At 45.0% G+C, this 24,479-nt stretch overlaps 2 protein-coding genes across 4 annotated transcripts in view; both read right to left on the reverse strand.

The window, feature by feature from the left end:
• The window catches only part of LOC139411161 (cAMP responsive element binding protein 3-like 3 like), an 80,912-nt gene that overhangs the window by 9,684 nt on the left and 46,749 nt on the right, over positions 1–24,479 (reverse strand). The window contains exon 1 of one of the 2 annotated variants that reach the window (XM_071157067.1): positions 2,985–2,996. The exons of the other annotated variant lie outside the window; for it this stretch is intronic. The gene's annotated coding sequence lies outside the window, so the exon portion shown is untranslated. Of the gene's footprint in view, positions 1–2,984; positions 2,997–24,479 lie in introns of those variants that run through there. 2 annotated transcript variants of the gene reach the window in all.
• Positions 197–24,178, reverse strand: LOC139411162 (NIM1 serine/threonine protein kinase a). 2 transcript variants are annotated; one of them, XM_071157068.1, is made up of 7 exons: positions 24,067–24,178; positions 14,842–14,933; positions 11,367–11,646; positions 11,126–11,238; positions 2,625–2,746; positions 2,302–2,448; positions 197–2,112 (listed from the first exon to the last, which is right to left on the reverse strand). In XM_071157068.1, the coding sequence occupies exons 3-7, from the start codon at positions 11,579–11,581 to the stop codon at positions 1,357–1,359; spliced, it is 1,353 nt and encodes a 450-aa protein (XP_071013169.1). In that variant the 5' UTR covers positions 11,582–11,646; positions 14,842–14,933; positions 24,067–24,178; the 3' UTR covers positions 197–1,356. The 2 variants fall into 2 exon arrangements, with proteins under 2 accessions (XP_071013169.1, XP_071013170.1); XM_071157069.1 differs by lacking the exons at positions 14,842–14,933; positions 24,067–24,178 and having other exon boundaries at positions 1,168–2,112; positions 11,367–11,662.

Consider the following 24,479-nt stretch of genomic DNA (forward strand, 5'->3'; position numbering starts at 1 on the left):
TACATATGCCGATAAGCCTGATGTGTAGGCTAGTTACTGTTTCTGTACTGTAAGTAAGACATTAGGGTTGTTTCTTATCAGATACAGTCACCATTTATTGTCCATAATATAAACCCATTAACCCTAGATGAGAAAAAATATGTTTTGTAATGAACATTGACATGTGACGTTTATCAAAACATTACAGGACAACAAAGTATTTCAGCATTTTATTTAATATTTTGAAAATATATATTGGGCAGTAATATGGCATCATAACAATTGAAAATCAAATTATTGGCGTTGACAGGTAAGGTGTACAAATAACCGTCAACCCAACCAGGCCAATAAGGCCAATGTGTTCCTTTCAACCAGTTACCTGCTGATATCTAGCCTGGTCCCAGATCTGTTTGTGCTCTTGCCAACTCCATTGCTTATTGTCAAGCCAAACATGTTTTGCATGACAAGGAGTGACAAGGAGTTAGCATGATAGCACAAAAAGCAAAAACAGACAGAGATATAGACATCCCAAACCTCTCCTCGAGTACCCCCAGCCACCCCAGTTATTTTATGTATTCCAGAACTAGCACTGCTGATTCAACAAATGAAGGGCTTGATGATTAGGTAATCATTTGAATCAGCTATGCTAGTTCTGAAATACATCAAAGAAGAAGTGGACTGGCTGGGGGTACTCAAGGAGAAGTTTGGGAAGCACTGTGATAGGATATCATATGCAAAATGAATAAAAATAACATGCATTTATGAAATAGGAGATGAAAATGTCTAGAATCATGATGGCATGTAACTGGAAGAAAAAAAAAAGTCTCTCAAAAACAGTGCAATAAAACATTCGAGAGATAATCACCTCCTGATTTCTAATTCAAATCATCACATTCTTCATTCTCATTAGCCTGGATGCTTGACTCTTTCTGCATTCCACAATGCTACATCTGGTTTTACCAAGCCTCAGTCGCTATACACCAGAGTTGTATAGGATTTATTGCTGCTTGAGGTCATATGAATATACGTATGCGTTAACAGTATATCACTTTGGAGAAAAGCATCTGCTGGATGACCGTATGAACAATTTTTGCCTTGTCTGGTAAGATAAAGTCGAAGAAGACAGTCACCCAGGCTAAAGTATATTCTCACAGAGACTGATTTAAAAATAAAACAAATCCTAACATCAATCCCAACTTTAGGATTTAAATAAAAACATTTATCAGCGGTTAACATTTTGTCGATAAACATTCAAGACAGACGTTGTACTGATTTAAAATTCACCACCTCATTCCTCATTCACAGTCACATAAATGTTTACTTTATTGACAAAAAAAACTACAACAAAAGTTCAACTATAGGAGCGAAGGCTTTTCGTCACAGAATCACACAGAGCTTGGAGGTGTGCCGTAAGCTGTGGTACGCCTTTAGCCGGTCCTTTTTACTCACGCTGGACCCGACCACATGTGTAACCACAGGCATGCTCTCCACCGCCCGCCTCTTGTGCGCACGGTGCAACAGAATCCTATAAACGCCCGTAACAGAACTCCTACAGTCCTTCCCCTGATTATTTAAGATATGCTCCGGGGTGATCCCTAGTATCTCCAGCGCCTCCCTAACCTCCGCCTCATCCTCCTCCAACTCTGAAGGCGTGCTCTCGGCCAGATAGGACGGGTCCAGTTTAAAGGGCTCCATGGCCCGAGGGAAGTCTATAGGCAGCAGCCACTCACAGCCCATCATCTGCTCCACACTGCAGCGGTCTGAGGGCTGGGGCTGGAGGATGCCTCTGATCAGCCTCTGGCAGGGCTCCTGTACCCAGGAGGGCAGCACATAGGCCCCCTCTAGAATGCAGCGCTTCAGTTTGGCCACCGTGTCCGCCCTGAAGGGCATGGTTCCTGTTACCATGAAGAACAGCATGACGCCCAGGGCCCAGATGTCTACGAAGACGCCTAGGTAGTGTTCGTCCCTGAAGAGTTCAGGCGCGGCGTAGGGCGGGGAGCCGCAGAACGTGTTGAGGGTCTCATCGCGGCGGCTCAGCGTGCTGAAGCCGAAGTCTCCCACCTTGACGCAGGTGCTGCAGGTGTAGAACACGTTCTCTGCCTTCAGGTCACGGTGGATGATGCTGTTGTCATGCTGTGGGGTGGGTCAAAGATTTATCTGGTTAACATACCGATATGTACCTTAAATACATCTCATACTCTTTAAATTACATTCAATGTTGCACAACGGAAAAGAAAAGAGACTGCATAATATTTATTTGGGTGGGCTCTGATGATTACACTGAAAAGTGTATGTAAGCAGGACTTCAGCCCTGGGCCATACCATGTGTTTGACAGCCGAGAGGATCTGAGAGAAGACGATCTTGCTGTCGATGTCCGACAGTTTCCCCTCCATGCTAATCTTGGTGTAGAGCTCTCCTCCACCAGCATACTCCATCACCAGGTGTAACCGTGACAATGTCTCCACCACCTGTCACCCGGCAGGAAGGCAGAGAGAGGATGGTCAAGTTGTCTTCTGATAAACTCTGTTTAAGTGCATTGCACTGATGATCTTAGCTTCTGACCAGGTTTTGTGTAACTCATTCCTTATCAACAGTGTGTGTGTGTGTGTGTGTGTGTGTGTGTGTGTGTGTGTGTGTGTCCGACCTCGTAGAGACGTATGATGTTGGGGTGGTGTAGTCTCTCCATGCTGGAGATCTCTCTGGACAGTAGCCTCTGGGTCTTCTGGTCCAGCTTGGTCTTATCCAGGATCTTAATGGCCACCTTGTCTGAAGGAGAACAGACAGAGGGACATGTTCATTAAACATAGAAGTTAGTACCAAAAAGAAGAGGCTGAGAGAAGGAGTAAGGCTATTTTAGCTTTTGGTGTTTTATTCTCGATTGAAAAGACTGTGCAATACTTTGTCGATGTCAACACACACTTCATTAGCATATCTGTGTGCATAAGCAAGTTATGTGGCCGATGAAACGAGTGCATTCTACATTCTATTCCAAACTAGGTGGCTTTCTCAAGTATGATGTCATAATAAGGACTGACATTTTTCATACTTTTCGGTTTCATTCTGTCACTATGATAATGGGATATGTATATTCAATATCAGTTGTGGAATGTGGTTAAATATTTCGGGAAATGCCCAAGTCCTGACTTAACACTTGTGGCAAGAGGATGTGCTTTACAGCGATCTAACCAAAGCGATTCAAAACGCATAGCTAGCTAGCCTATCCAAAGGCGAGTATCTGCAGATTTTTCTCGAAGTAGCTTGCTTGTTCTGCTGCATTGGCCATCAGTGTGTGCTTGGTGCTAGCTTCCTTTACTGCAGGAATAAGGAGAACCTGCAGGAGTTGACCTCAAGGAGAGCTATCTGATGTCTGGGGTTCAGCTCAATCCGTTGTCCCCCAGCCTTCTCCTTTACCTCCATGGCTATAATTGAATGAACAGGATTACATACAACACTCCGCATGGTGCCTGGCAACACAGAAAACAAATCGCAAACTTCCTAACTAAATGTAACACTGCTGGGCATCTCCACCCATTATCTGGGGGTGCACCAGAGCAAGCAGCTAAAGCCTATGACTGTCTCCGGGACCAAATCCCAGGACGTAGTTTTAAAAGAGCTGTAGAAGCCTAGACAAATCTGCAAACAGTTAGATACAGTGCCTTGCGAAAGTATTCGGCCCCCTTGAATTTTGCGACCTTTTGCCACATTTCAGGCTTCAAACATAAATATATAAAACTGTATTTGTTTGTGAAGAATCAACAACAAGTGGGACACAATCATGAAGTGGAACGACATTTATTGGATATTTCAAACTTTTTTAACAAATCAAAAACTGAAAAATTGGGCGTGCAAAATTATTCAGCCCCCTTAAGTTAATACTTTGTAGCGCCACCTTTTGCTGCGATTACAGCTGTAAGTCGCTTGGGGTATGTCTCTATCAGTTTTGCACATCGAGAGACTGACATTTTTTCCCATTCCTCCTTGCAAAACAGCTCGAGCTCAGTGAGGTTGGATGGAGAGCATTTGTGAACAGCAGTTTTCAGTTTTTTCCACAGATTCTCGATTGGATTCAGGTCTGGACTTTGACTTGGCCATTCTAACACCTGGATATGTTTATTTTTGAACCATTCCATTGTAGATTTTGCTTTATGTTTTGGATCATTGTCTTGTTGGAAGACAAATCTCAGTCCCAGTCTCAGGTCTTTTGCAGACTCCATCAGGTTTTCTTCCAGAATGGTCCTGTATTTGGCTCCATCCATCTTCCCATCAATTTTAACCATCTTCCCTGTCCCTGCTGAAGAAAAGCAGGCCCAAACCATGATGCTGCCACCACCATGTTTGACAGTGGGGATGGTGTGTTTAGCTGTGTTGCTTTTACGCCAAACATAACGTTTTGCATTGTTGCCAAAAAGTTCAATTTTGGTTTCATCTGACCAGAGCACCTTCTTCCACATGTTTGGTGTGTCTCCCAGGTGGCTTGTGGCAAGCTTTAAACAACACTTTTTATGGATATCTTTAAGAAATGGCTTTCTTCTTGCCACTCTTCCATAAAGGCCAGATTTGTGCAATATACGACTGATTGTTGTCCTATGGACAGAGTCTCCCACCTCAGCTGTAGATCTCTGCAGTTCATCCAGAGTGATCATGGGCCTCTTGGCTGCATCTCTGATAAGTCTTCTCCTTGTATGAGCTGAAAGTTTAGAGGGACGGCCAGGTCTTGGTAGATTTGCAGTGGTCTGATACTCCTTCCATTTCAATATTATTGCTTGCACAGTGCTCCTTGGGATGTTTAAAGCTTGGGAAATCTTTTTGTATCCAAATCCGGCTTTAAACTTCTTCACAACAGTATCTCGGACCTGCCTGGTGTGTTCCTTGTTCTTCATGATGCTCTCTGCGCTTTTGACGGACCTCTGAGACTATCACAGTGCAGGTGCATTTATACGGAGACTTGATTACACACAGGTGGATTGTATTTATCATCATTAGTCATTTAGGTCAACATTGGATCATTCAGAGATCCTCACTGAACTTCTGGAGAGAGTTTGCTGCACTGAAAGTAAAGGGGCTGAATAATTTTGCACGCCCAATTTGTCAGTTTTTGATTTGTTAAAAAAGTTTGAAATATCCAATAAATGTCGTTCCACTTCATGATTGTGTCCCACTTGTTGTTGATTCTTCACAAAAAAATACAGTTTTATATCTTTATGTTTGAAGCCTGAAATGTGGCAAAAGGTCGCAAAGTTCAAGGGGGCCGAATACTTTCGCAAGGCACTGTATAGGCTTATGATATTGCTTTCTTGTATGCTATTGTATATTGTCAATTTTCTCTGAGGCAACTAACTAATTTGTTAGAGCTTGATTTTCATGGAAACACATTTTCTTGATTATAGCCTATTCTAAAACAATCAAATATAAGTATTACTCGTTTCAACAAGTACTTTCTTGAAAAGTCGTATTCGACTATTGATGAGACGACAGGACAGAGCAGAAATAACCAAACGGAAATTATGATCACACATACTGTGTAGGTTGTAGAGAACAAAAAGAACATGAAAACATCAAATTGAACCTATTTAGGAGAAGGGTGAAGCTGGTTCAGATTTGGCTTTGGGGAGGATAAGCTCCTCAGAGGAGGAAAGGGAGGACCATCCTCCTCAGTGAATTTAATACAATTAAAAATAGTGAAACAATAAAAAAAAGTTACCCTTTTTAGAAAAATTCTATACTAAATATACAAAAGTATGTGGACATCCCTTCAAATTAGTGGATTTGGATATTTCAGCCACACCCGTTGCTGCCTGGTGTATAAAATTGAGCACACAGCCATGCAATCTCCATAGACAAACATTGGCAGTAGAATGGCCTTACTGAAGTGGTCAGTGACTTTCAACGTGGCACCGTCATAGGATGCCACCTTTCCAACAAATTCCAACAAGTTCATCAATTTTCTGCCCTACTAGAGCTGCCTCAGTCAACTGTAAGTGCTGCTATTGTGAAGTGGAAACGATTTTTATATTTATTTTTATTTCACCTTTATTTAACCAGGTAGACTAGTTGAGAACAAGTTCTCAATTACAACTGCGACCTGGCCAAGATTAAGCAAAGCAGTGCGACACAAACAACAACAGAGTTACACAAGGAATAAACAAACATACAGTCAATCATACAATAGAAAAAGTCTATATACAGTGTGTACAAATGAGGTAGGATAAGGAAGGTAAGGCAATAAATTGTCCACAGTGGCAAAATAATTACAATATAGCAATTAAACACTGAAGTGATAGATGTGCAGAAGATGAGTGTGCAAGTAAAGATACTGGGGTGCAAAGGAGCAAAATAAATAAAATAAATAACAATATGGGAATGAGGTAGTAGGATGGGCTATTTACATACGGGCTATGTACAGGTGCAGTGATCTGCTCTGACAGCTGGTGCTTAAAGTTAGTGAGGGAGATAGGAGTGTCCAGCTTCAGTGAATTTTGCAGTTCATTCTAGTCATTGGCAGCAGAGAACTGGAAGGAAAGGCGGCCAAATGAGTAATTGGCTATGGGGGTGACCAGTGAAATATACCTGCTGGAGCACGTGCTACGGGTGGGTGCTGCTATGGTGACCAGTGAGCTGTGATAAGGCGGGGCTTTACCTAGCAAAGACTTATAGATGACCTGGAGCCAGTGGGTTTGGCGACAAATATGAAGCGAGGGCTAGCCAACAAGAGCATACAGGTTGCAGTGGTGGGTAGTAAATGGGGCTTTGGTGACAAAACGGATGGCACTGTGACTGCATCCAATTTGCTGAGTAGAGTGTTGGAGGCTATTTTGTAAATTACATTGCCGAAGTCAAGGATCAGTAGGATAGTATGTTTGGCAGCATGATCGAAGGATGCTTTGTTGCGAAATAGGAAGCCGAATCTAGATTTAATTTTGGATTGGAGATGCTTAATGTGAGTCTGGAAGGAGAGTTTACAGTCTAACCAGACACCTAGGTATTTGTAGTTGTCCACATAAGTCAGAAGCCTCCAGAGTAGGGACGCTGGACGGGCGGGCAGGTGTGGCCAGCGATCGGTTGAAGAGCATGCATTTAGTTTTACTTGCATTTAAGAGCAGTTGGAGGCCACGGAAGGAGAGTTGTAAGGCATTGAGGCTCGTCTGGAGGTTAGTTAACACAGTGTCCAAAGAGGGGCCAGAAGTATACAGAATGGTGTCATCTGCGTAGAGGTGGATCAGAGAATCAACAGCAGCAAGAGCGACATCATTGACGTATACAGAGAAAAGAGTCGGCCTGAAGATTGAACCCTGTGGTACCAACATAGAGACTGCCAGAGGTCCGGACAATAGGCCCTCCGATTTGACACGCTGAACTCTGTCTGAGAAGTAGTTGGTGAAACAGGCAAGGCAGTCCTTTGAGAAACCAAGGCTGTTGAGTCTGCCGATAAGAATGTGGTGATTGACAGAGTCGAAAGCCTTGGACAGGTCGATGAAGACAGCTGCACAGTATTGTCTTTTATCGATAGCGGTTATGATATCGTTTAGAATCTTGAGCATGGCTGAGGTGCACCCATGACCAGCTCGGCAACCAGATTGCATAGTGGAGAAGGTACGGTGGGATTCGAAATGGTCAGTGATCTGTTTGTTAACTTGGCTTTCGAAAACCTTAGAAAGGCAGGGTAGGATAGATATAGGTCTGTAGCAGTTTGGGTCTAGAGTGTCTCCCCCTTTGAAGAGGGGGATGACCGTGGCAGCTTTCCAAACTTTTGGGATCTCAGACGATACGAAAGAGAGGTTCAACAGGCTGGTAATAGGGGTTGCAACAATTGCGGTGGATAATTTTAGAAAGAGGGTCCAGATTGTCTAGCCCGGTTGATTTGTAGGAATTTTGCAGCTCTTTCAGAACATCAGCTATCTGGATTTGGGTGAAGGAGAAATGGGGGAGGCTTGGGAAAGTTGCTGTGGGGGGTGCAGGGCTGTTGACTGGGGTAGGGATATCAAGGTGGAAAGCATGGCCAGTCATAGAGAAATGTATTGAAATCATCAATTATCGTGGATTTATCGGTGGTGACAGTGTTTCCTAGCCTCAGTGCAGTGGGCAGCTGGGAGGAGGTGCTCTTATTCTCCATGGACTTTACAGTGTCCCAGAACTTTTTGGAGTTTGTGCTACAGGATGCAAATTTCTGTTTGAAAAAGCTAGACTATGCTTTCCTAACTGCCTGTGTATATTGGTTCCTAACTTCCCTGAAAAGTTGCATATCGCGGGGGCTATTTGATGCTAATCCAGTACGCCACAGGATGTTTTTGTGTTGGTCAAGGGCAGTCAGGTCTGGAGTGAAACCAGGTCTATATCTGTTCCTAGTTCTAAATATTTTGAATGGGGCATGCTTATTTAAGATGGTGAGGAAAGCAATTTTAAAGAATAACCAGGTATCCTCTACTGACAGAATGAGGTCAATATCCTTCCAGGATACCCGGGCCAGGTCGATTAGACCCATTATGGACGCAGGCAATGAGACAGTGATCGCTGAGATCCTGGTTGGCCGGGGTGTTAAGCATGTCCCAGCATGTCCCAGTTTAGGTCACCTAACAGCATGAGCTCTGAAGATAGATGGGGGGCAATCAATTCACATATGGGTCCAGGGCACAGCTGGGAGCAGAAGGTGGTCTATAGCAATTGGCAACGGTGAGAGACTTGTTTCTGGAAAGGTGGATTTTTAAAAGTAGAAGCTCAAATTGTTTGGGCACAGACGTCAAGGAGCAACTACGGCTCAGCCGCTAAGTTGTAGGCCACACAACCTCATAGAACGGGACCGCTGAGTGCTGAAGTGCGTAGCGTGTACAAATCGTCTGTCCTCGGTAGCAACACTAACTTCAGCACAAGAGCTGTTCGTCGGTGAGCTTCATGAAATGTGTTTCCATAGCCGAACAGCCGCACACAAGCCTAAGATCACCATGCGCAATACCAAGTGTCGGCTGGAGTGGCGTAAAGCTCGCCACCATTGGACTCTGGAGCAGTGGAAATGCGTTCTCTGGAGGGATTAATCACGCTTCACCATCTGGAATCTGGGTCTGGCGGATGCCAGGAGAACTCTACATACCCCAATGCATAGTGCCAACTGTAAAGTTTGTTGGAGGAGGAATAATGGTCTGAGGATTTTTTCATGGTTCGGGCTAGGCCCCTTATTTCCAGTGAAGGGAAATCTTAATGCAAACAGCATAAAATAATATTCAAGACGATTCTGTGCTTACAAATTTGTGGCAACAGTTTGAGGAAGGCCCTTTCCTGTTTCAGCATGACAATGTATCCATGCACAAAGCGAGGTAAATACAGAAATGGTTTGTCGAGATTGGTGTGGAAGAACTTGACTGGCCTGCACAGAGCCCTGACCTCAACTCCATTGAGTTGGTGGTCAGATGGAACGCCATCTGTGAGCCAGGCCTAATCGCCCAACATACGTGCCCAACCTTACTAATGTGCTCTCTCTCTCTCTCGATTTGATTTAATTTAAGAGCTAGCTTTATTTCGATTTTATTTTCTTCTCACTTTCACTTACTTGGCTAGCGAATGCAGCTAGCTAGTTTAGCCGATTCAAACACCTGGCTCTAACAGAGAGGGATGCTATGTTAGCTAGCTGGCTATGGCTATCCAACACTGGAACTCAGGGTAAGGTCAAGGTAAGGTTTTGATTTTATTATTTTATTGCCACTGGGGCTCGCCGGTGAAACTGTTTTATCTGCCGGCACTGTACAGCATGATTGTAGTTGGTTTATTAACATGTTAGTTCTAGTAGCTAGCTATGTTGACTATGACGTTAGCTAATATGTCGACAATGATGTAGGCTGTGTGTGTAGTGGTTAGCGATTATGGTGTGAAGGTTTGGCTTGGAAAGGTTTTGTCACCTGGTCACAGGCACTGAAGTCCACAAGCGAAGGAAAAGGTTGAGAGGAGGAGAGCGAGTAAATGCAAGAAGAAATTACACAATGAGCAACCATACTATTTGTATGTGGCTTCTATGAAAGTGAACTGTGTTTGCGGTGATCAAATCGGTTGATTAACTTTTCTTAAACAGAAGCAAACAGAACAAAATGGGGATAACATACCTGCATTTGTCCAACAGAAACTCTTGTTTGCAACTGCTGGACTGATAATTACACCCTAGGTCAGCTAGATACACGCAAGAGTGTTCAAGGCGGTATTGAATGTGTCACTGTCTGTCTTTGATTACTCTAATTTGTCTCTTGACCTGTGCACCTACGTTGTCAACTTTCATTCATAGGCTAGGATGTATCAATCTCATGATGGGTTCAAGGAACATTTGAATATCATGTAGTAGCCTAAACCTATCAATGTTACATTGAGCCGGGTGAATGGAATATGAATGACAGTCATCCAATATGCTGTAATAGAAATAAGGCCATGCTCATCTTAAACAGCTCTGACCACCCTGACCTCACCTGCAGCACCCATACTTGATATCAATAGCAGAAATGAATTAATAATATAAAGGTCCCTAAGCGGTGTCCCTAAGCGGTGTGATGGTGCTGAGATATCTAATTGTGCTTTGACATGCATAATTAATTAAGACTGGTATTAGTCTCTCTTTCTGCTCTGCCACAGCTTTCAGTGACAGCCTTTAAAAAAGCCCCGGAGCTCATTTTGCTTTGTCGGACTAAGCAAGCGATACCACACACGCACACTCACTCACACTACATACAGTCTTTGATGAAGCATGCAGCAATTCCAGCCGTCGCTAGGGAAACACGAGATCTCTAATCAATCCATCTTTTCAAGGGCAGCAGACAAGCTGTCTCGCTGTGGCTGATTCCGACCACAGGCCCAAACCACTGGCTCATTAGCAAACAGCTATCTAAGGATACGGTATTATTAGCTCATTGATGAAAACAGCTAGTCAGTCATCACTGTGGTTTGAGACTTTGCTGGAGCAGAGGAGCTGGGATTTTCCGAGAACTATTCAACTCAAGCCAGCATATTTAGTGAAGATTGGCCAGGCCTAAATATATCTTCTCACTTTTACTGGTCAATGAATTGAATAATTTAACAGATTCAAAGGTTTGGTGAGCATCTACAGTACAGCAGGGCTGTGTCTGTTATGTTAAACATCAGCTAATGTGTTTGCTGCTTGGCAGGGGTCTTCCTTACCGTTGGTGAGGGCGTGGATCCCCAGTTTGACATGGGAGAAGTTTCCACAGCCGATCTCCCCGCGGACCTTGTAGAAGCCGATACGTCGGCCCACTGTGAGCTCACGGACCACCCTGTCAGTGGGGTTACCAGAGGGGTTGCCAAATAATCATCATTAACAAAGGATCCAAAAAAACAATACATGACAATTAATTTTCTTTCTTGTTGTGTTCTAAGAGAGCGTTGGGCGTCCTGGTTCTACCTGTCGTCCTGGCACATGTCGAGGTTGAGCCTCTCCAGGGGGGTGAGTTGGCGGGCAGGAACCCCCTCATCATCTGTAGCGATGTCTGAGCTGTCCTGACGGCTCCAGCGGGCATATCTCCTGTCCTGACCGCCTGTACTCCCAGCCCCAGAGCCCCTGGAGCTCCCCACCGTAGCCCCAGCAGGGCCTACCCCAGAGGGGCACACGGCCGTCATCCTACCCAGGATGCCTAGGATGGGGGTAGCTCATGGCTGGAGGGGGTTCTGATGCAAAGCACCACCTGTGGGAGAACACACAGAACATAATGTTATCATGAGGGGAATACCCAGAGCCCTGTTCAATCCAGTCTATAAAACCCATTTTCTGGGCTGCAAAAACACAGACTTCTTTTATTTTATTCATGATCTCACCAAAACCAAACTAAAAGCGAAGAGCAAAGTGTGAATCTCACCTTTATACATAGAGTTCATGTAGAGAACTTTTCTGTTGACCGAATGTCCAGACGACCGCAGATCTAAGCGAGACAAAACAGGCAAGTGCGTCTCTCCAGACCGTCGATGGACTGCAGTTTGAACACTCCCTTAACCAAGGCGGTTGATGACAGTTTCTGACCCATAGCTCAAGGAAGCTAACCCCAGACTGTTTGTAAGCCCAACTTGTTGCTCTAGATCATTCTTTGAAACAGAGGATGGCTTAGAGTGAACAACAGTTCACCTCAGTCTGCTGGCTCTCTCATTAGTGCAGCTGCGTTTTAATTGGCTCTTTGATTCCCTGAGATATAAATAGCCCACAGGTGGTGGAGGAGGGGGGAGGGAGGAAAGGAATATGGCTGAACGTTAAGGTGCTGCCATGGGGTACTTCCTTAAACACCCCACAAAGTTCTCCATCTCTTGGGGCGGCAGGTAGCCTAGTGGTCAATAACCGAAAGGTTGTTGAATTGAATCCCTCAGCTGACAAGGTAAAAATCTGTTGTTCTGCCCCTGAAGAAGGCAGTTAACCCACTGTTCCCTGGTAGGCTGTCATTGTAAATAAGAATTTGTTGTTAATTAACTGACTTGCCTAGCTAAATAAAGATTTTAAAAAAATGTAAATTGGAACAATGAACTCAGTTGAAACATTAACTCTTCTCCCATTCTCTCGTCTCTTCTCTCTAAAACACTGGTGCAGGGATTAATGAAGACAGTTGCTACATCTTTTAATCCCGGCTTTATTCATTGTGTGTGTGAGCATGTGTGTGTGTGTGTGTGTGTGTGTGTGAGGGTAGTATACAGAATATGTGTACATACTTGTGGACAAGTGTTAATGTATGTCTGCTTACCTGTGTGAACACTCAAACACACTCACAAACTGATTAGAACATATTTTGTTTTCAGGAGATGATTAGGTGACAAGTGTGTGTGTGTGTGTGTGTGTGCGCAGGCGAATTTGTGCACGTGTGTCTGTGCTAATTCATTCACACGTGTGCATCTGTACATGTTTGTGATTAGGTGATAACTCCTTGTTCTGAAAGCTCTAACAATGTCCCTGGAGCAGAGGCGGAGGTAGCTTTACACTCATTAATGTGTTTATTATGGATGGTAAAGGGAAACAAGGTTTTCTAACCTAGGACTAACTCACTTAGCACCACTGTCATGTGTCATGTCCAAGGGTCTAACCTATGCTCATAGGGCCAGTTTGCCTGACACAGATTAGCCTTCCCAATTAAGAACTTTTAATTGAGATTCTCCATTGATAATGCTTTTTTTAGTCCAAGACTAGGCCTAACTTGTGTATGGGAAATGCCAAACAGATTATAGGGCCTACTTTGTGATTATTAAGAATGAATCACAACGCACTCTTCAGCTGACGTATCAGAGGGATGCACTAAACAGACAGAGAGAGAGCGAGAGGAGTAAAGAGGGTTTGAATCTTTGAAGGTGAGCACACTTGAGTTCATCGGTCTGAGAACCCACCCACACTATAATAACCTGTAATGCAGCATGATCCTCTCCATCATAGCAAAGGGTTAGGTCCTTTATCCTCAGCCCAAACACCAGACACACTACTGTTCTCACACAACCACACTGCTCTCTAATCCTACACCGATGTATCTCAGACATGACCGGCCAATAGCCATACACCATCACCGACAGACAAACGTCAACAGAGGAGGGACGCCTGTGTATGCAGGTTTTCAGTCCAATTCCAGGCATTTGCTATCTACATTTGCTTTTCCAGAATATACAACTATAGTACATTTCTACAAATACCGATTGATCGATTCCGCAGCAAGTACCAATCTAAATGTGCATAATCATGATCTTATATAAACACCTCATTAAGACACATGATCTCTCAAAACAGAATATCCCTCGTCTTGCCAGGAGCTCCCCTATTCAATGTCTATTAAGGGGAAGCAGTGGAGGTGGAGCATAGCAAATCAAAGAGATTCCCCTTTGTGACCTCTCCCATCTGTCCAGCCTTCAAACACCTTTCTGCCTTTCTGTGTCTCTCTAGCATGAATATCTAACGATTGATCTGAGGCAGACTAAAAAGGACTCGCCAAGAGAGAAGAGGGCTCCGCTTTTACAGCACAAAGCGAACACTGCTCCGCAAAGTATAATTATGCTATAACAAGCACTGCACCTGCTATAACATCTGCTAAACTGAGCAATAAACTTTGATTTGATATTAGCCATTTATGTGAGCGTGCAGACACACACACACGAAAGGTGTTGTTTATGAATTGTAATTGGCAGCTGATACACCTGAGTGTATAGAGTACCTAAAAGGTGACATCAGTAAATCGATGGGCTCCCGAGTGGCACAGTGGTCTAAGGCACTGCAAGAGGCGTCACTACAGTCCCTGGTTCGAATTCAGGCAGTATCACATCCGGCCGTGATTGGGTGTCCCATAGGGCGGCGCACAATTGGCCCAGTTTTGTCCAGGTTTGGCCGGGGTAAGCCGTCATTGTAAATAAGAATAATTTGTTCTTAACTGACTTGCCTAGTTAAATAAAGGTTAAATAAAATGGGAAATGTTTGTGTTTAGGGTCAGGTTGACAACTCCACTTGGTTGCTTGGCAATGGACAGTGAGCATATTTGTGCGCATCTCTATTCTGGATTAGGTATTAACTGGTGAATGTGAAGAGAGAGCAGAGCACTGTGTTCACAATTACACATTGCTTCATTGAGTTTAAATCACACACACCACAGGAGGTTGGTGGCACCTTAATTGGGGAGGATGGGCTTGTGGTTATGGCTGGAGCGGAATCAGTGGAATGGTATCAAACACATGGTTAGATGCCATTCCATTTGCTCCGTTCCAGCCATTATTATGAGCCGTCCTCCCCTCAGCAGCCTACACTGACACATACATACATACATACACACTAGCTAAATGACGCTACCTTTCTGTATGGTGTAGGCAATATCAAATTAGAACTACATGGTAAAAATACTTATTCACGAGCCTGTAAAAGATATTCAACTCACCAGTCAAATAGCAGCAGACAGGGGCTAAGGATCCATTAGGATGGTTGGTGGTGGAGGGCTGGTCCAAGCTCTGGTGATCCTCTTCGTTTACTCTGCAATAACAATTGCGAAAACTATAATGGAAGAATCCCTCCACAACACGTAACGCAGGTCTGAAGTGCACTCCACTCTCCCTACATGTAGGCTACCAGTTGTATGAGAGGATGTATTTTTCTTGAGAGAAGCACTGGTACTGCAGCTCACAACACCAGGTAGCTTCGGGGAAATGCTTTCTATGAAAGGGATCCTCCTCTTCCTTTGACTAAAACTCTCTCTCACTGTCTCTCTCTCACTCCCACTGTCTTTTTCTCTCTCCCTCTCTGAATTCTCTCTCTTAGTCTTGGTCTGCTTGTGTGTGTGTGTGTGTGTCTGTAATTTTCTCTCTTTTACACACACACACACACACACGCACACGCACACACACACGCACACACACACACACACACACACACACACACACACACACACACACGGAGGGAGGGCTCTGGCCACACAAAGCTCCCCTGTGTGATAATTGAGATGTGCGGTTGTGGAGAATAAAGAGCTGAGCGGTGAAAGGACAGGGACAATAGCGGCTGTGGGCCTTAGTAACAGAGAGACAGGCCTCTCTAGAATCTGTGGGACAAACATTTCACATTTCCAAAAAGGACTGACCCAAATCTCCCCACTGCTATAACCCCTCTTGTGCACGCACACACACACCAGAAATTATCTCTGGCATTTTCCACACACTGGCCTATTACATTATTTGAGATAGTAATAATTTTGCAAGAGAAAAACAAGTGAGACAGGCACTCTGGGCTAAAAATGGACCAGCCCATCTGGCATTTGCCCGAAACACCAGATCACCAGTCCGCCTCTGCGCGCGCGCACACACACACACACACACACACACACACACACACACACACACACACACACACACACACACACACACACACACACACACAATGTTCCCTTGCTCTGAGTCATGGAGCCCCAGCCAAAGAAACATAATCTGGGTATTTCTACAGGCCTGGTTAGGTACATGAGTGGGTCTGCTTTAAAAGCACACATGGGATGTGATCAGTGCTGTTTTTACAGCTTGGCAAAAAAAAGATTACAAAAACAAAACCAGCCCTGTCGCGGACCAGGATGTCTTGCTCCCAGACAGACTAAAAAACTTCTTTGCTCTCTTTGAGGACAACACAGTGCCACTGACATGGCCCGCTACCAGAACCTGCGGACTCTCCTTCACTGCAGCCTACGTGAGTAAAACATTTAAGCGTGTTAACCCTCGCAAGGCTGCAGGCCCAGACTGCATCCCCAGCCGCGTCCTCAGAGCATGCGCAGACCAGCTGGCTGGTGTGTTTACGGACATATTCAATCAATCCTTATCCATGTCTGCTGTTCCCACATGCTTCAAGAGGGCCACCATTGATCCTGTTCCCAAGAAAGCTAAGGTAACCGAGCTAAATGACTACCGCCCCGTAGCACTCACTTCTGTCATCATCCCCTTTGAGAGACTAGTCAAGGATCATATCACCTCCACCCTACCTGACACCCACTCTAATTTACTTACCGCCCCAATCGGTCCACAGACGACGCAATCGCAACCACACTGCCCTAACCCATCTGGACAAGATAAATACCTATGTGAGAATGCTGTTCATCGACTACAGCTCAGCATTTAACACCATAGTACCCTTCAAACTCGTCATCAAGCTGGAGACCCTGGGTCTCGACCCCGCCCTGTGCAACTGGGTACTGGACTTCCTGACGGGCCGCCCCCAGGTAGTGAGGGTAGGTAAACAACATCTCCACCCCGCTGATCCTCAACACTGGGGCCCCACAAGGGTGCGTTCTGAGCCCGCTCCTGTACTCCCTGTTCACCCACGACTGCGTGGCCATGCACGCCTCCAACTCAATCATCAAGTTTTCAGACGACACTACAGTGGTAGGCTTGATTACCAACAACGACAAGACAGCCTACAGGGAGGAGGTGAGGACCCTCGGAGTGCGGTGTCAGGAAAATAACCTCACACTCAATGTCAACAAAACAAAGGAGATGATCGTGGACTTCAGGAAACAGCAGAGAGAGCACCCCCCCATCCACATCGACGGGACAGTAGTGGAGAGGGTAGTAAGTTAAGTTCCTCGGCTTACACATCACGGACAAACTGAATTGGTCCACCAATTTACTTATTAGTAAATGGAAGACATACAAGACCACTGATGATCTCCTTCGATCTGGGGCTCCACGCAAGATCTCACCCTTTGTGGTTAAAATGATCACAAGAACGGTGAGCAAAAATCCCAGAACCACACGGGGGGACCTAGTGAATGACCTGCAGAGAGCTGGGACCAAAGTAACAAAGCCTACCATCAGCAAGGGCATTGAAGATGAAACGTGGCTGGGTCTTTCAGCATGACAATGATCCCAAACACACCGCCCGGGCAACGAAGGAGTTGCTTCGTAAGAAGCATTTCAAGGTCCTGGAGTGGCCTAGCCAGTCTCCAGATCTCAACCCCATAGAAAATCTTTGGAGGGAGTTGAAAGTCCGTGTTGCCCAGCAACAGCCCCAAAACATCACTGCTCTAGAGGAGATCTGCATGGAGGAATGGGCCAAAATACCAGCAACAGTGTGTGAAAACCTTGTGAAGACTTACAGAAAACTTTTGACCTCTGTCATTGCCAACAAAGGGTATATAACAAAGTATTGAGATAAACTTTTGTTATTGACCAAATACTTATTTTCCACCATCATTTGCAAATAAATTCATTAAAAATCCTACAATGTGATTTTCTGGAGAAAAAAAATCTCATTTTGTCTGTTGAAGTGTACCTATGATGAAAATTACAGGCCTCTCTCATCTTTTTAAGTGGGAGAACTTGCACAATTGGTGGCTGACTAAATACTTTTTTGCCCCAGTGTATGTATATACTGTACTCAATACCATCTACTGCATCTTGCCTATGCCGTTCTGTATCATCACTCATTCATATATCTTTATGTACATATTCTTTATCCCTTTACACTTGTGTGTATAAGGTAGTAGTTCTGGAACTGTTAGGTTAGATTACTCGTTGGTTATTACTGCATTGTCGGAACTAGAAGCACAAGCATTTCGCTACACTCGCAATAACATCTGCTAACCATGTGCATGTGACAAATAAAATTTGATTTGATTTGAGAGTACAGTCGTCCCCTGGGCGGTGTGGTGCCTGGGAGAAGGTCGATCCGGCAGTCATAGGGTCGGTGTGGAGGAAGTGAAGTGGCCCGGGCCTTACTGAAAACCTCCGGAGGTCCTGGTACAGCGCGAGAATGGCGGAGAGGTCCGGAGCAACTTCCGAGCCCCCTGGAAGATGTCCCGGGGCAGGCTGCGCTGACTTCAGGCAATGGGAGTGGTAAAAACAGGCTCCGGCCCATGATGGCACCAACAGTGGCTGGGATAGTGTCACTGGAGCCAAGAGAATCCCAAAACCACGGCACCTGAGGAAACTTATTGTGGGTGACCCGGCCTATAGAGCGTCCGTCCAGTGCTCTAACGTCCATGGGAATGGAGAGGGGCTGAGTGGGGAAGCCCAGCTTGGACACCAGGGTAGCGTCCATAAAACTCTTATTGGAGAGTCAATGAGTACACTGAGAGATTACGACAGGTTCCCCCACAGCAGGATGGCGTGGAAAGCGGTGCAAGTAAGGGGAGAGGAAAAGTTATCCGTATTGCCCACCAGAGTACTCACCCCTACTGGTGAGCCTGGTCTTTAAGTGGACAGGAGGACATGAAATGACCAGTAGTCCCTCAATATAGGCAACTCTTCATGTGAAGCCTGTGTAGACGTTCACCTAGGGACAGCAGACTTCGGAGACTCTCGGGGGAACTCAAGAGTCCTCTCGGCAACGGAGACGTCGGGGACTTCTGGGATGCCTCGGAGGCGAGGTGGAATCCTTGGGTGGGTAAGTGGAATCGGATCCCCTCTCCTTCCTGCGTTCCTGTAGCCATCCATTGATCCGGATGGTAAAGATCCGTCGGTAGTTCACCGGCTGCTAGTTCGTCCTTAACCTCCACCGATACTCCGTGCAGGAACGTGTCCAACAGCGATTCCGGGTTCCAGGCACTCTCAGTTGCCAACGTGTGGAAATCCACTGCATAGGCTGCCACACTGCAGGAGTCTTGCTGAATCTGGAGTAACTTCCGGGTAGTCTCTCTCCTGGACCATGGAGAATCGAAAACCTTCTTCACCTCTGCCACAAACTCCTCCAACAGTCAGCATATGGCTGACTGTTGTTCCCACACGGCCGTAGCCCAGGCGAGAGCCCTTTAAGACATCGGCGTGATGAGATACGCTATCTTCGAGCAGTCTTCGAGCAGTCTGAGGGGAAAGAGGAGGGCTGCATCTCGATGATGAGAGAACACAAATTCCCAACTCTCCAGCAAACGGTTCCAGGGGTGGTAAGCGGAGCTCTCGGGAATCCAGGGTGGCCGGTGAGGCCACGCTGCTAACAACTGGGTCACTGAGGGGCTGGGAGGTTACCGTCGCGGTAGGCTGTCTGACAGACAACCCACAGATTTGCTCCAGCAAATAATGCAAATAGTTTGGGTAGCCATTTGATTACCCTTTCATAAGTCTTATGGCTTGGGGGAAAAACTGTTGAGAAGCCTTTTGGTCCTAGACTTGGTGCTCCAGTACCGCTTGCCATGCAGTGGTAGAGAGAACAGTTTATGACTGGGGTGGCTGGGGTCGTTCCTTCCAATAGTGGCTCCTTGGGAGTAGACGTGTTGGAAAGCTGGTCCAAGTCTGCTGGGTCCGTCAAGGCCAGTTCGTACTGTCAAGGCTCAGGAAAAGACCCAGATGCAGATTGTTACTTTGAAACTAAAGTTTATTAAAAAACAGGGGGGCAGGCAAACGACAGGTCAAGGGCAAGCAGAGGTTAGTAGTCCAGAGCAGAGTCTGAAAGGTACAGAACGGCAGGCAGGCTCAGGGTAGGCAGAATGGTCAAAAAATGGGAAAGCTAAAAAAACAGGAACTAGAGACAGAAAGTAGCATGGGAAAAAAAAGCTGGTAGGCTTGACGAAACAAAACGAACTGGCAACAGACAAACAGAGAACACAGGTGTAAATACACTGGGGATAATGAGGAAGATGGGCGACACCTGGAGGGGGTTGGAGACATGCACAAAGACAGGTGAACCAGATCAGGGTGTGACAATACTGGTACTACCAGGCTTGAAGTTAGTCTCAGAAAGTGTCCATCACACAATAAGGTAAATGCCAGACTGTAAAATTAAGCATTACTTACAAATGAACATGGAGATATAATGCATTCGGAAAGTATTCGGACCCCTTGACTTCTTCCACATTTTGTTACACTACAGCCTTATTCTGAAATTGATTAAATAGATTTTTCCCCTCATCAATCTATACACAATACTCCATAATGACAAAGCAAAAACAGGTTTTTAGAAAGTTTTGCTCATTTATTCAAATAAAAAACTGAAATATCAAATTTACATAAGTATTCTGAACCTTTACTCATTACTTTGTTGAATCACCTTTGGTAGCGATTACAGCCTTGAGTCTTCTTGGGTATGACGCTACAATCTTGGCACACCTGTATTTGGGGAGTTTCTCCCATTCTTCTATGCAGATCCTCTCAAGCCCTGTCAGGATGGATGGAGAGCGTTGCTGCACAGCTATTTTCAGGTCTCTCCAGAGATGTACGATTGGGTTCAAGTCCGGGCTCTGGCTGTGCCACTCAAGGACATTCAGAGACTTGTCCCAAAGCCACTCCTGCATTGTCTTGGCTGTGTGCAAAGGGTTGTCGTCCTGTTGGAGGGGTACCTTTGCCCCCAGCTTGAGGTCCTGAGCGCTCTGGAGCAAGTTTTCATCAAGGATCTCTCTGTACGTTGCTCTGTTCATCTCTTCCTCGATCCTGACTAGTCTCTCAGTTCCTGCCGCTGAAAAACATCTCCACAGCATGATGCTGCCACCACCATAGGGATGGTGCCAGGTTTCCTCCAGAAATGACACTTGGCATTCAGGCCAAAGAGTTCAATTTTGGTTTCATCAGACCAGAGAATCTTGTTTCTCATGGTCTGGGAGTCCTTTATGTGCCTTTTAGCAAACTGCAAGCGGGCTGTCATGTGCCTGTTACTGAGGAGTGGCTTCGGTCTGGCCACTCTACCATAAAGGCCTGATTGGTTGTCCTTCTGGAAGGTACTCCCATCTCCACAGAGGAACTCTGGAGCTCTGTCAGAGTGACCATCAGGTTCTTGGTTCCCTCCTTGACCAAGGCCCTTCTCACCCGATTGCTCAGTTTGGTTGGGCGGCAGCTCTAGGTAGTGTCTTGGTGGTTACAAACATATTTCATTTAAGAATGATGGCCACTGTGTAGTTGGGGACCTTCAATGCTGCAGACAGTTTTTGGTACCCTTCCAGATCTGTGCCTCGACACAATCCTGTCTCGGAGCTCGAAATCAAATCAAAGTTTATTTGTCACGTGCGCCGAATACAACAGGGGTAGACCTTACAGTGATATGCTTACTTGCAGGCTATAACAATAATGCAAAAAAGGTATTAGGTGAACAATAGGTAAGTAAAGAAATGAAACAACAGTAAAAAGACAGGCTACATACAGTAGCGAGGCTATAAAAGTAGCGAGGCAACATACAGACACCGGTTAGTCAGGCTGATTGAGGTAGTATGTACATGTAGATATGGTTAAAGTGACTATGCATATATGATGAACAGAGAGTAGCAGTAGCGTAAAAGAGGGGTTGGTGGGTGGCGGGACACAATGCAGATAGCCCAGTTAGCCAATGTGTGGGAGCTCTGGTTGGCCGGCCCAATTGAGGTAGTCTACAGACAATTCCTTCGACCTCATGACTTGGTTTTTGCTCTGACATGCACTGTCAACTGTAGGACCTTATATAGACAGGTGTGTGCCTTTCCAACTCATGCTCAATCAATTGAATTTACCACAGGTGGACTCCAATCAACTTTAGGAAAGGGTCTCATAGCAAAGTGTCTGAATACCGAATGTAAATAAGGTATATTTTTTTAGTTTTTATAAGTTAGAAAACATTTCTAAAAACCTGTTTCCGCTTTGTCATTAAGGGGTATTGTGTGTAGATTGATGTGATAAAAAAAAAATATATATTTTAGAATAAGTCTGTAACGTAACAAAAGTGGAAAAAGTAAAGGGAGTGTGAATACTTTCCGAATGCACTGTATAGCCTTGGCCTAGTAATCACTCATGGGCCTCCCCACCCTAAGAATGACATTCTGTGAACACTAGGTAAAGAACAGACGATTCAAACAAGAAACCCAGCAGACTTGATTAGACCAATCATATAAAACTCCTTCAGAAGGGAGAGGAGTTTGATTACGTAGATAGCATCAGCAATTTGTCGGTGTAGGCAGAAAAACAATCAGGAGAACAACAATCAGGAGAACGAGAGAGAGAGAGAGAGAGAGAGAGAGAGAGAGGTTCATCTGATCAGAATAACTCAACTTCAATCAGTGAACACATTGAGTGACCACCGCTCACCAAGATCAAGTAGAGCTGGAAACAGATCAAAGAGAATCTTCCTTTGAGACTAGTTCTAAATAGATATATCTTATATAGTACAATGTATGTGTTTTGTGCCTTGTTTGTGACGGGAGATAAAGGAAGCTGTATGAGGAGTGACTTCCAGGTCACACACACACATCCCCGGGGGTCTGATGAAGTTACCATGACACTGTACAGAGGGAGAGAGGTGTTTTCACACTGCTGTAAGCACTCGGGGGAACACATGCACACCAGCTAAAATGATGGCTTGGACGAGGTATCACCAGTGACTCATTGATTGTACCAACTCACTGGGCAAGTGCTATCCTATCCATGCCACATCAACAGAAACACACAAGGTGTTAGGTAGAGAACAGTCCCAGGTCAGTGAGAACAGAGTGAATTGTATGATATTCTACATTATATTTAGCCTACACCTGTTCTATTCAACTCTATGGTCTCTACATCCTAATGAATCTCTTTGGGACATATCTTTCATTTGTGAGCAATTGGCAATGATCTACAAAATAGAAAAGAGAAAAAGTGTTAAGAAGTTATGAGGTGCCTTGACCAGTGACAAGAGCTATTTCTGCTGCATTGTATCTCAATAACCTATTCACTTTCTTGTATTCTCTAATCTGAACACTTTAAAGCAGCTTTTATCTTATAAAATCCGATTCATGTGTAATGTGCTCCGTGTGATGGAGCATCGAAGGCAAAGGAAACAGACAGTCTGTCTAACAGCCACACAACAGTAGCCTATAGGCTCCCCACATTTAAGTGTTTATAGAATTGTAATGGAAGTGGTCAGAATAATATGTTTAGCCCTCAGACCTAATCACTAAGCATTAGCTCAATGGGATAAGGCATTCCTGAATTTCTCAGACAACCCAGGTTTGATAGCAGGTTAGTTGCGAATTCTGGTTCACATTACAGGGAGCATGGTATAAAGACCTCACAACTAATTTACCCTATCCATCCTACGAAACTAGGCAGCTTTGACTTAGGTATTCCATGCATCATTCTTGACACATCACACACACACACACACACACACACACACACACACACACACACACAGAGACACAGAGACACAGAGAGAGAGAGAGAGAGAGATACACAGACACACCTGTGTGTGGTCTCCCTCCACATTGGTGCTTCAGTCTCTAAACATCTAAACTTTAATGCTCAGTTAATCCCCTTTATCTATAGCAGTGTATCTCAAGTCAATGCTATTACATGATTTCCGACTATAGTGGCCTATAACCAACCTCTGTCCATTTAATCTGTCCACGAGAGAGTACTGCCCACTATGCTACCCCTAGACTCTGCTCATATGATCGATCTGTTGAATTAATAATAGGCCAACACTGTTCTTATAAGTTTCAGTGATGTTCACAACATGTCATGTACCTGGTGTTTCAACCACAGCCACAAGGTAGCCTAAACGTGACAATAAAACGACATCGAGAACAGCAAGAACAGAACAGATTGAAACAGGGTAGGCTACAATAACATTCAGGACGTCAGAAGCGGCGTCACCTACACATAAACATCATGAGAACGCAGCCATCCAGCAGAACATTGCTATTCATTTTACTTGGCCAGCCTGTCAGCTATGCACAACACATGAAACACCCATGTCGCCTTACCTTTCTGTATTACACGCAGACGCCGATTCAAAAGGCAAAATTACCGACAGAATTTATTCGGGGGACAACTATTTTACCCTGTAGTGTTGTCACTGATGGCAATTGCCACTTTGCTTCGCAACCAGCCAGCTTGCGACAGAGGGAATCCCTTTGAGTGACAGTTTCTTTGGCGAATTAGGTACGACAGGGAGTGTTATCTGCCTCTCTTTAGCCAATGCATAAACGCGTTTGATGGCCTTGGCTGGAGTCCACGGGCATAGACAGAGGATTCGTTCAGCACCACTGAGCTCTCCGTACATTGAGTCTAAATTCTTTCTGCTTGCGGTTCAATTGTCAGTTCAAACAGGAGGGGGAGCGGGGAAATCCCTGTCTTGTGCCCCATTCTAAAGCAATTTCATCAGATAATGTATTAT

This window comes from Oncorhynchus clarkii, chromosome 6 (genome assembly GCF_045791955.1).
Source record: "Oncorhynchus clarkii lewisi isolate Uvic-CL-2024 chromosome 6, UVic_Ocla_1.0, whole genome shotgun sequence".
NCBI lineage: Eukaryota > Metazoa > Chordata > Actinopteri > Salmoniformes > Salmonidae > Oncorhynchus > Oncorhynchus clarkii.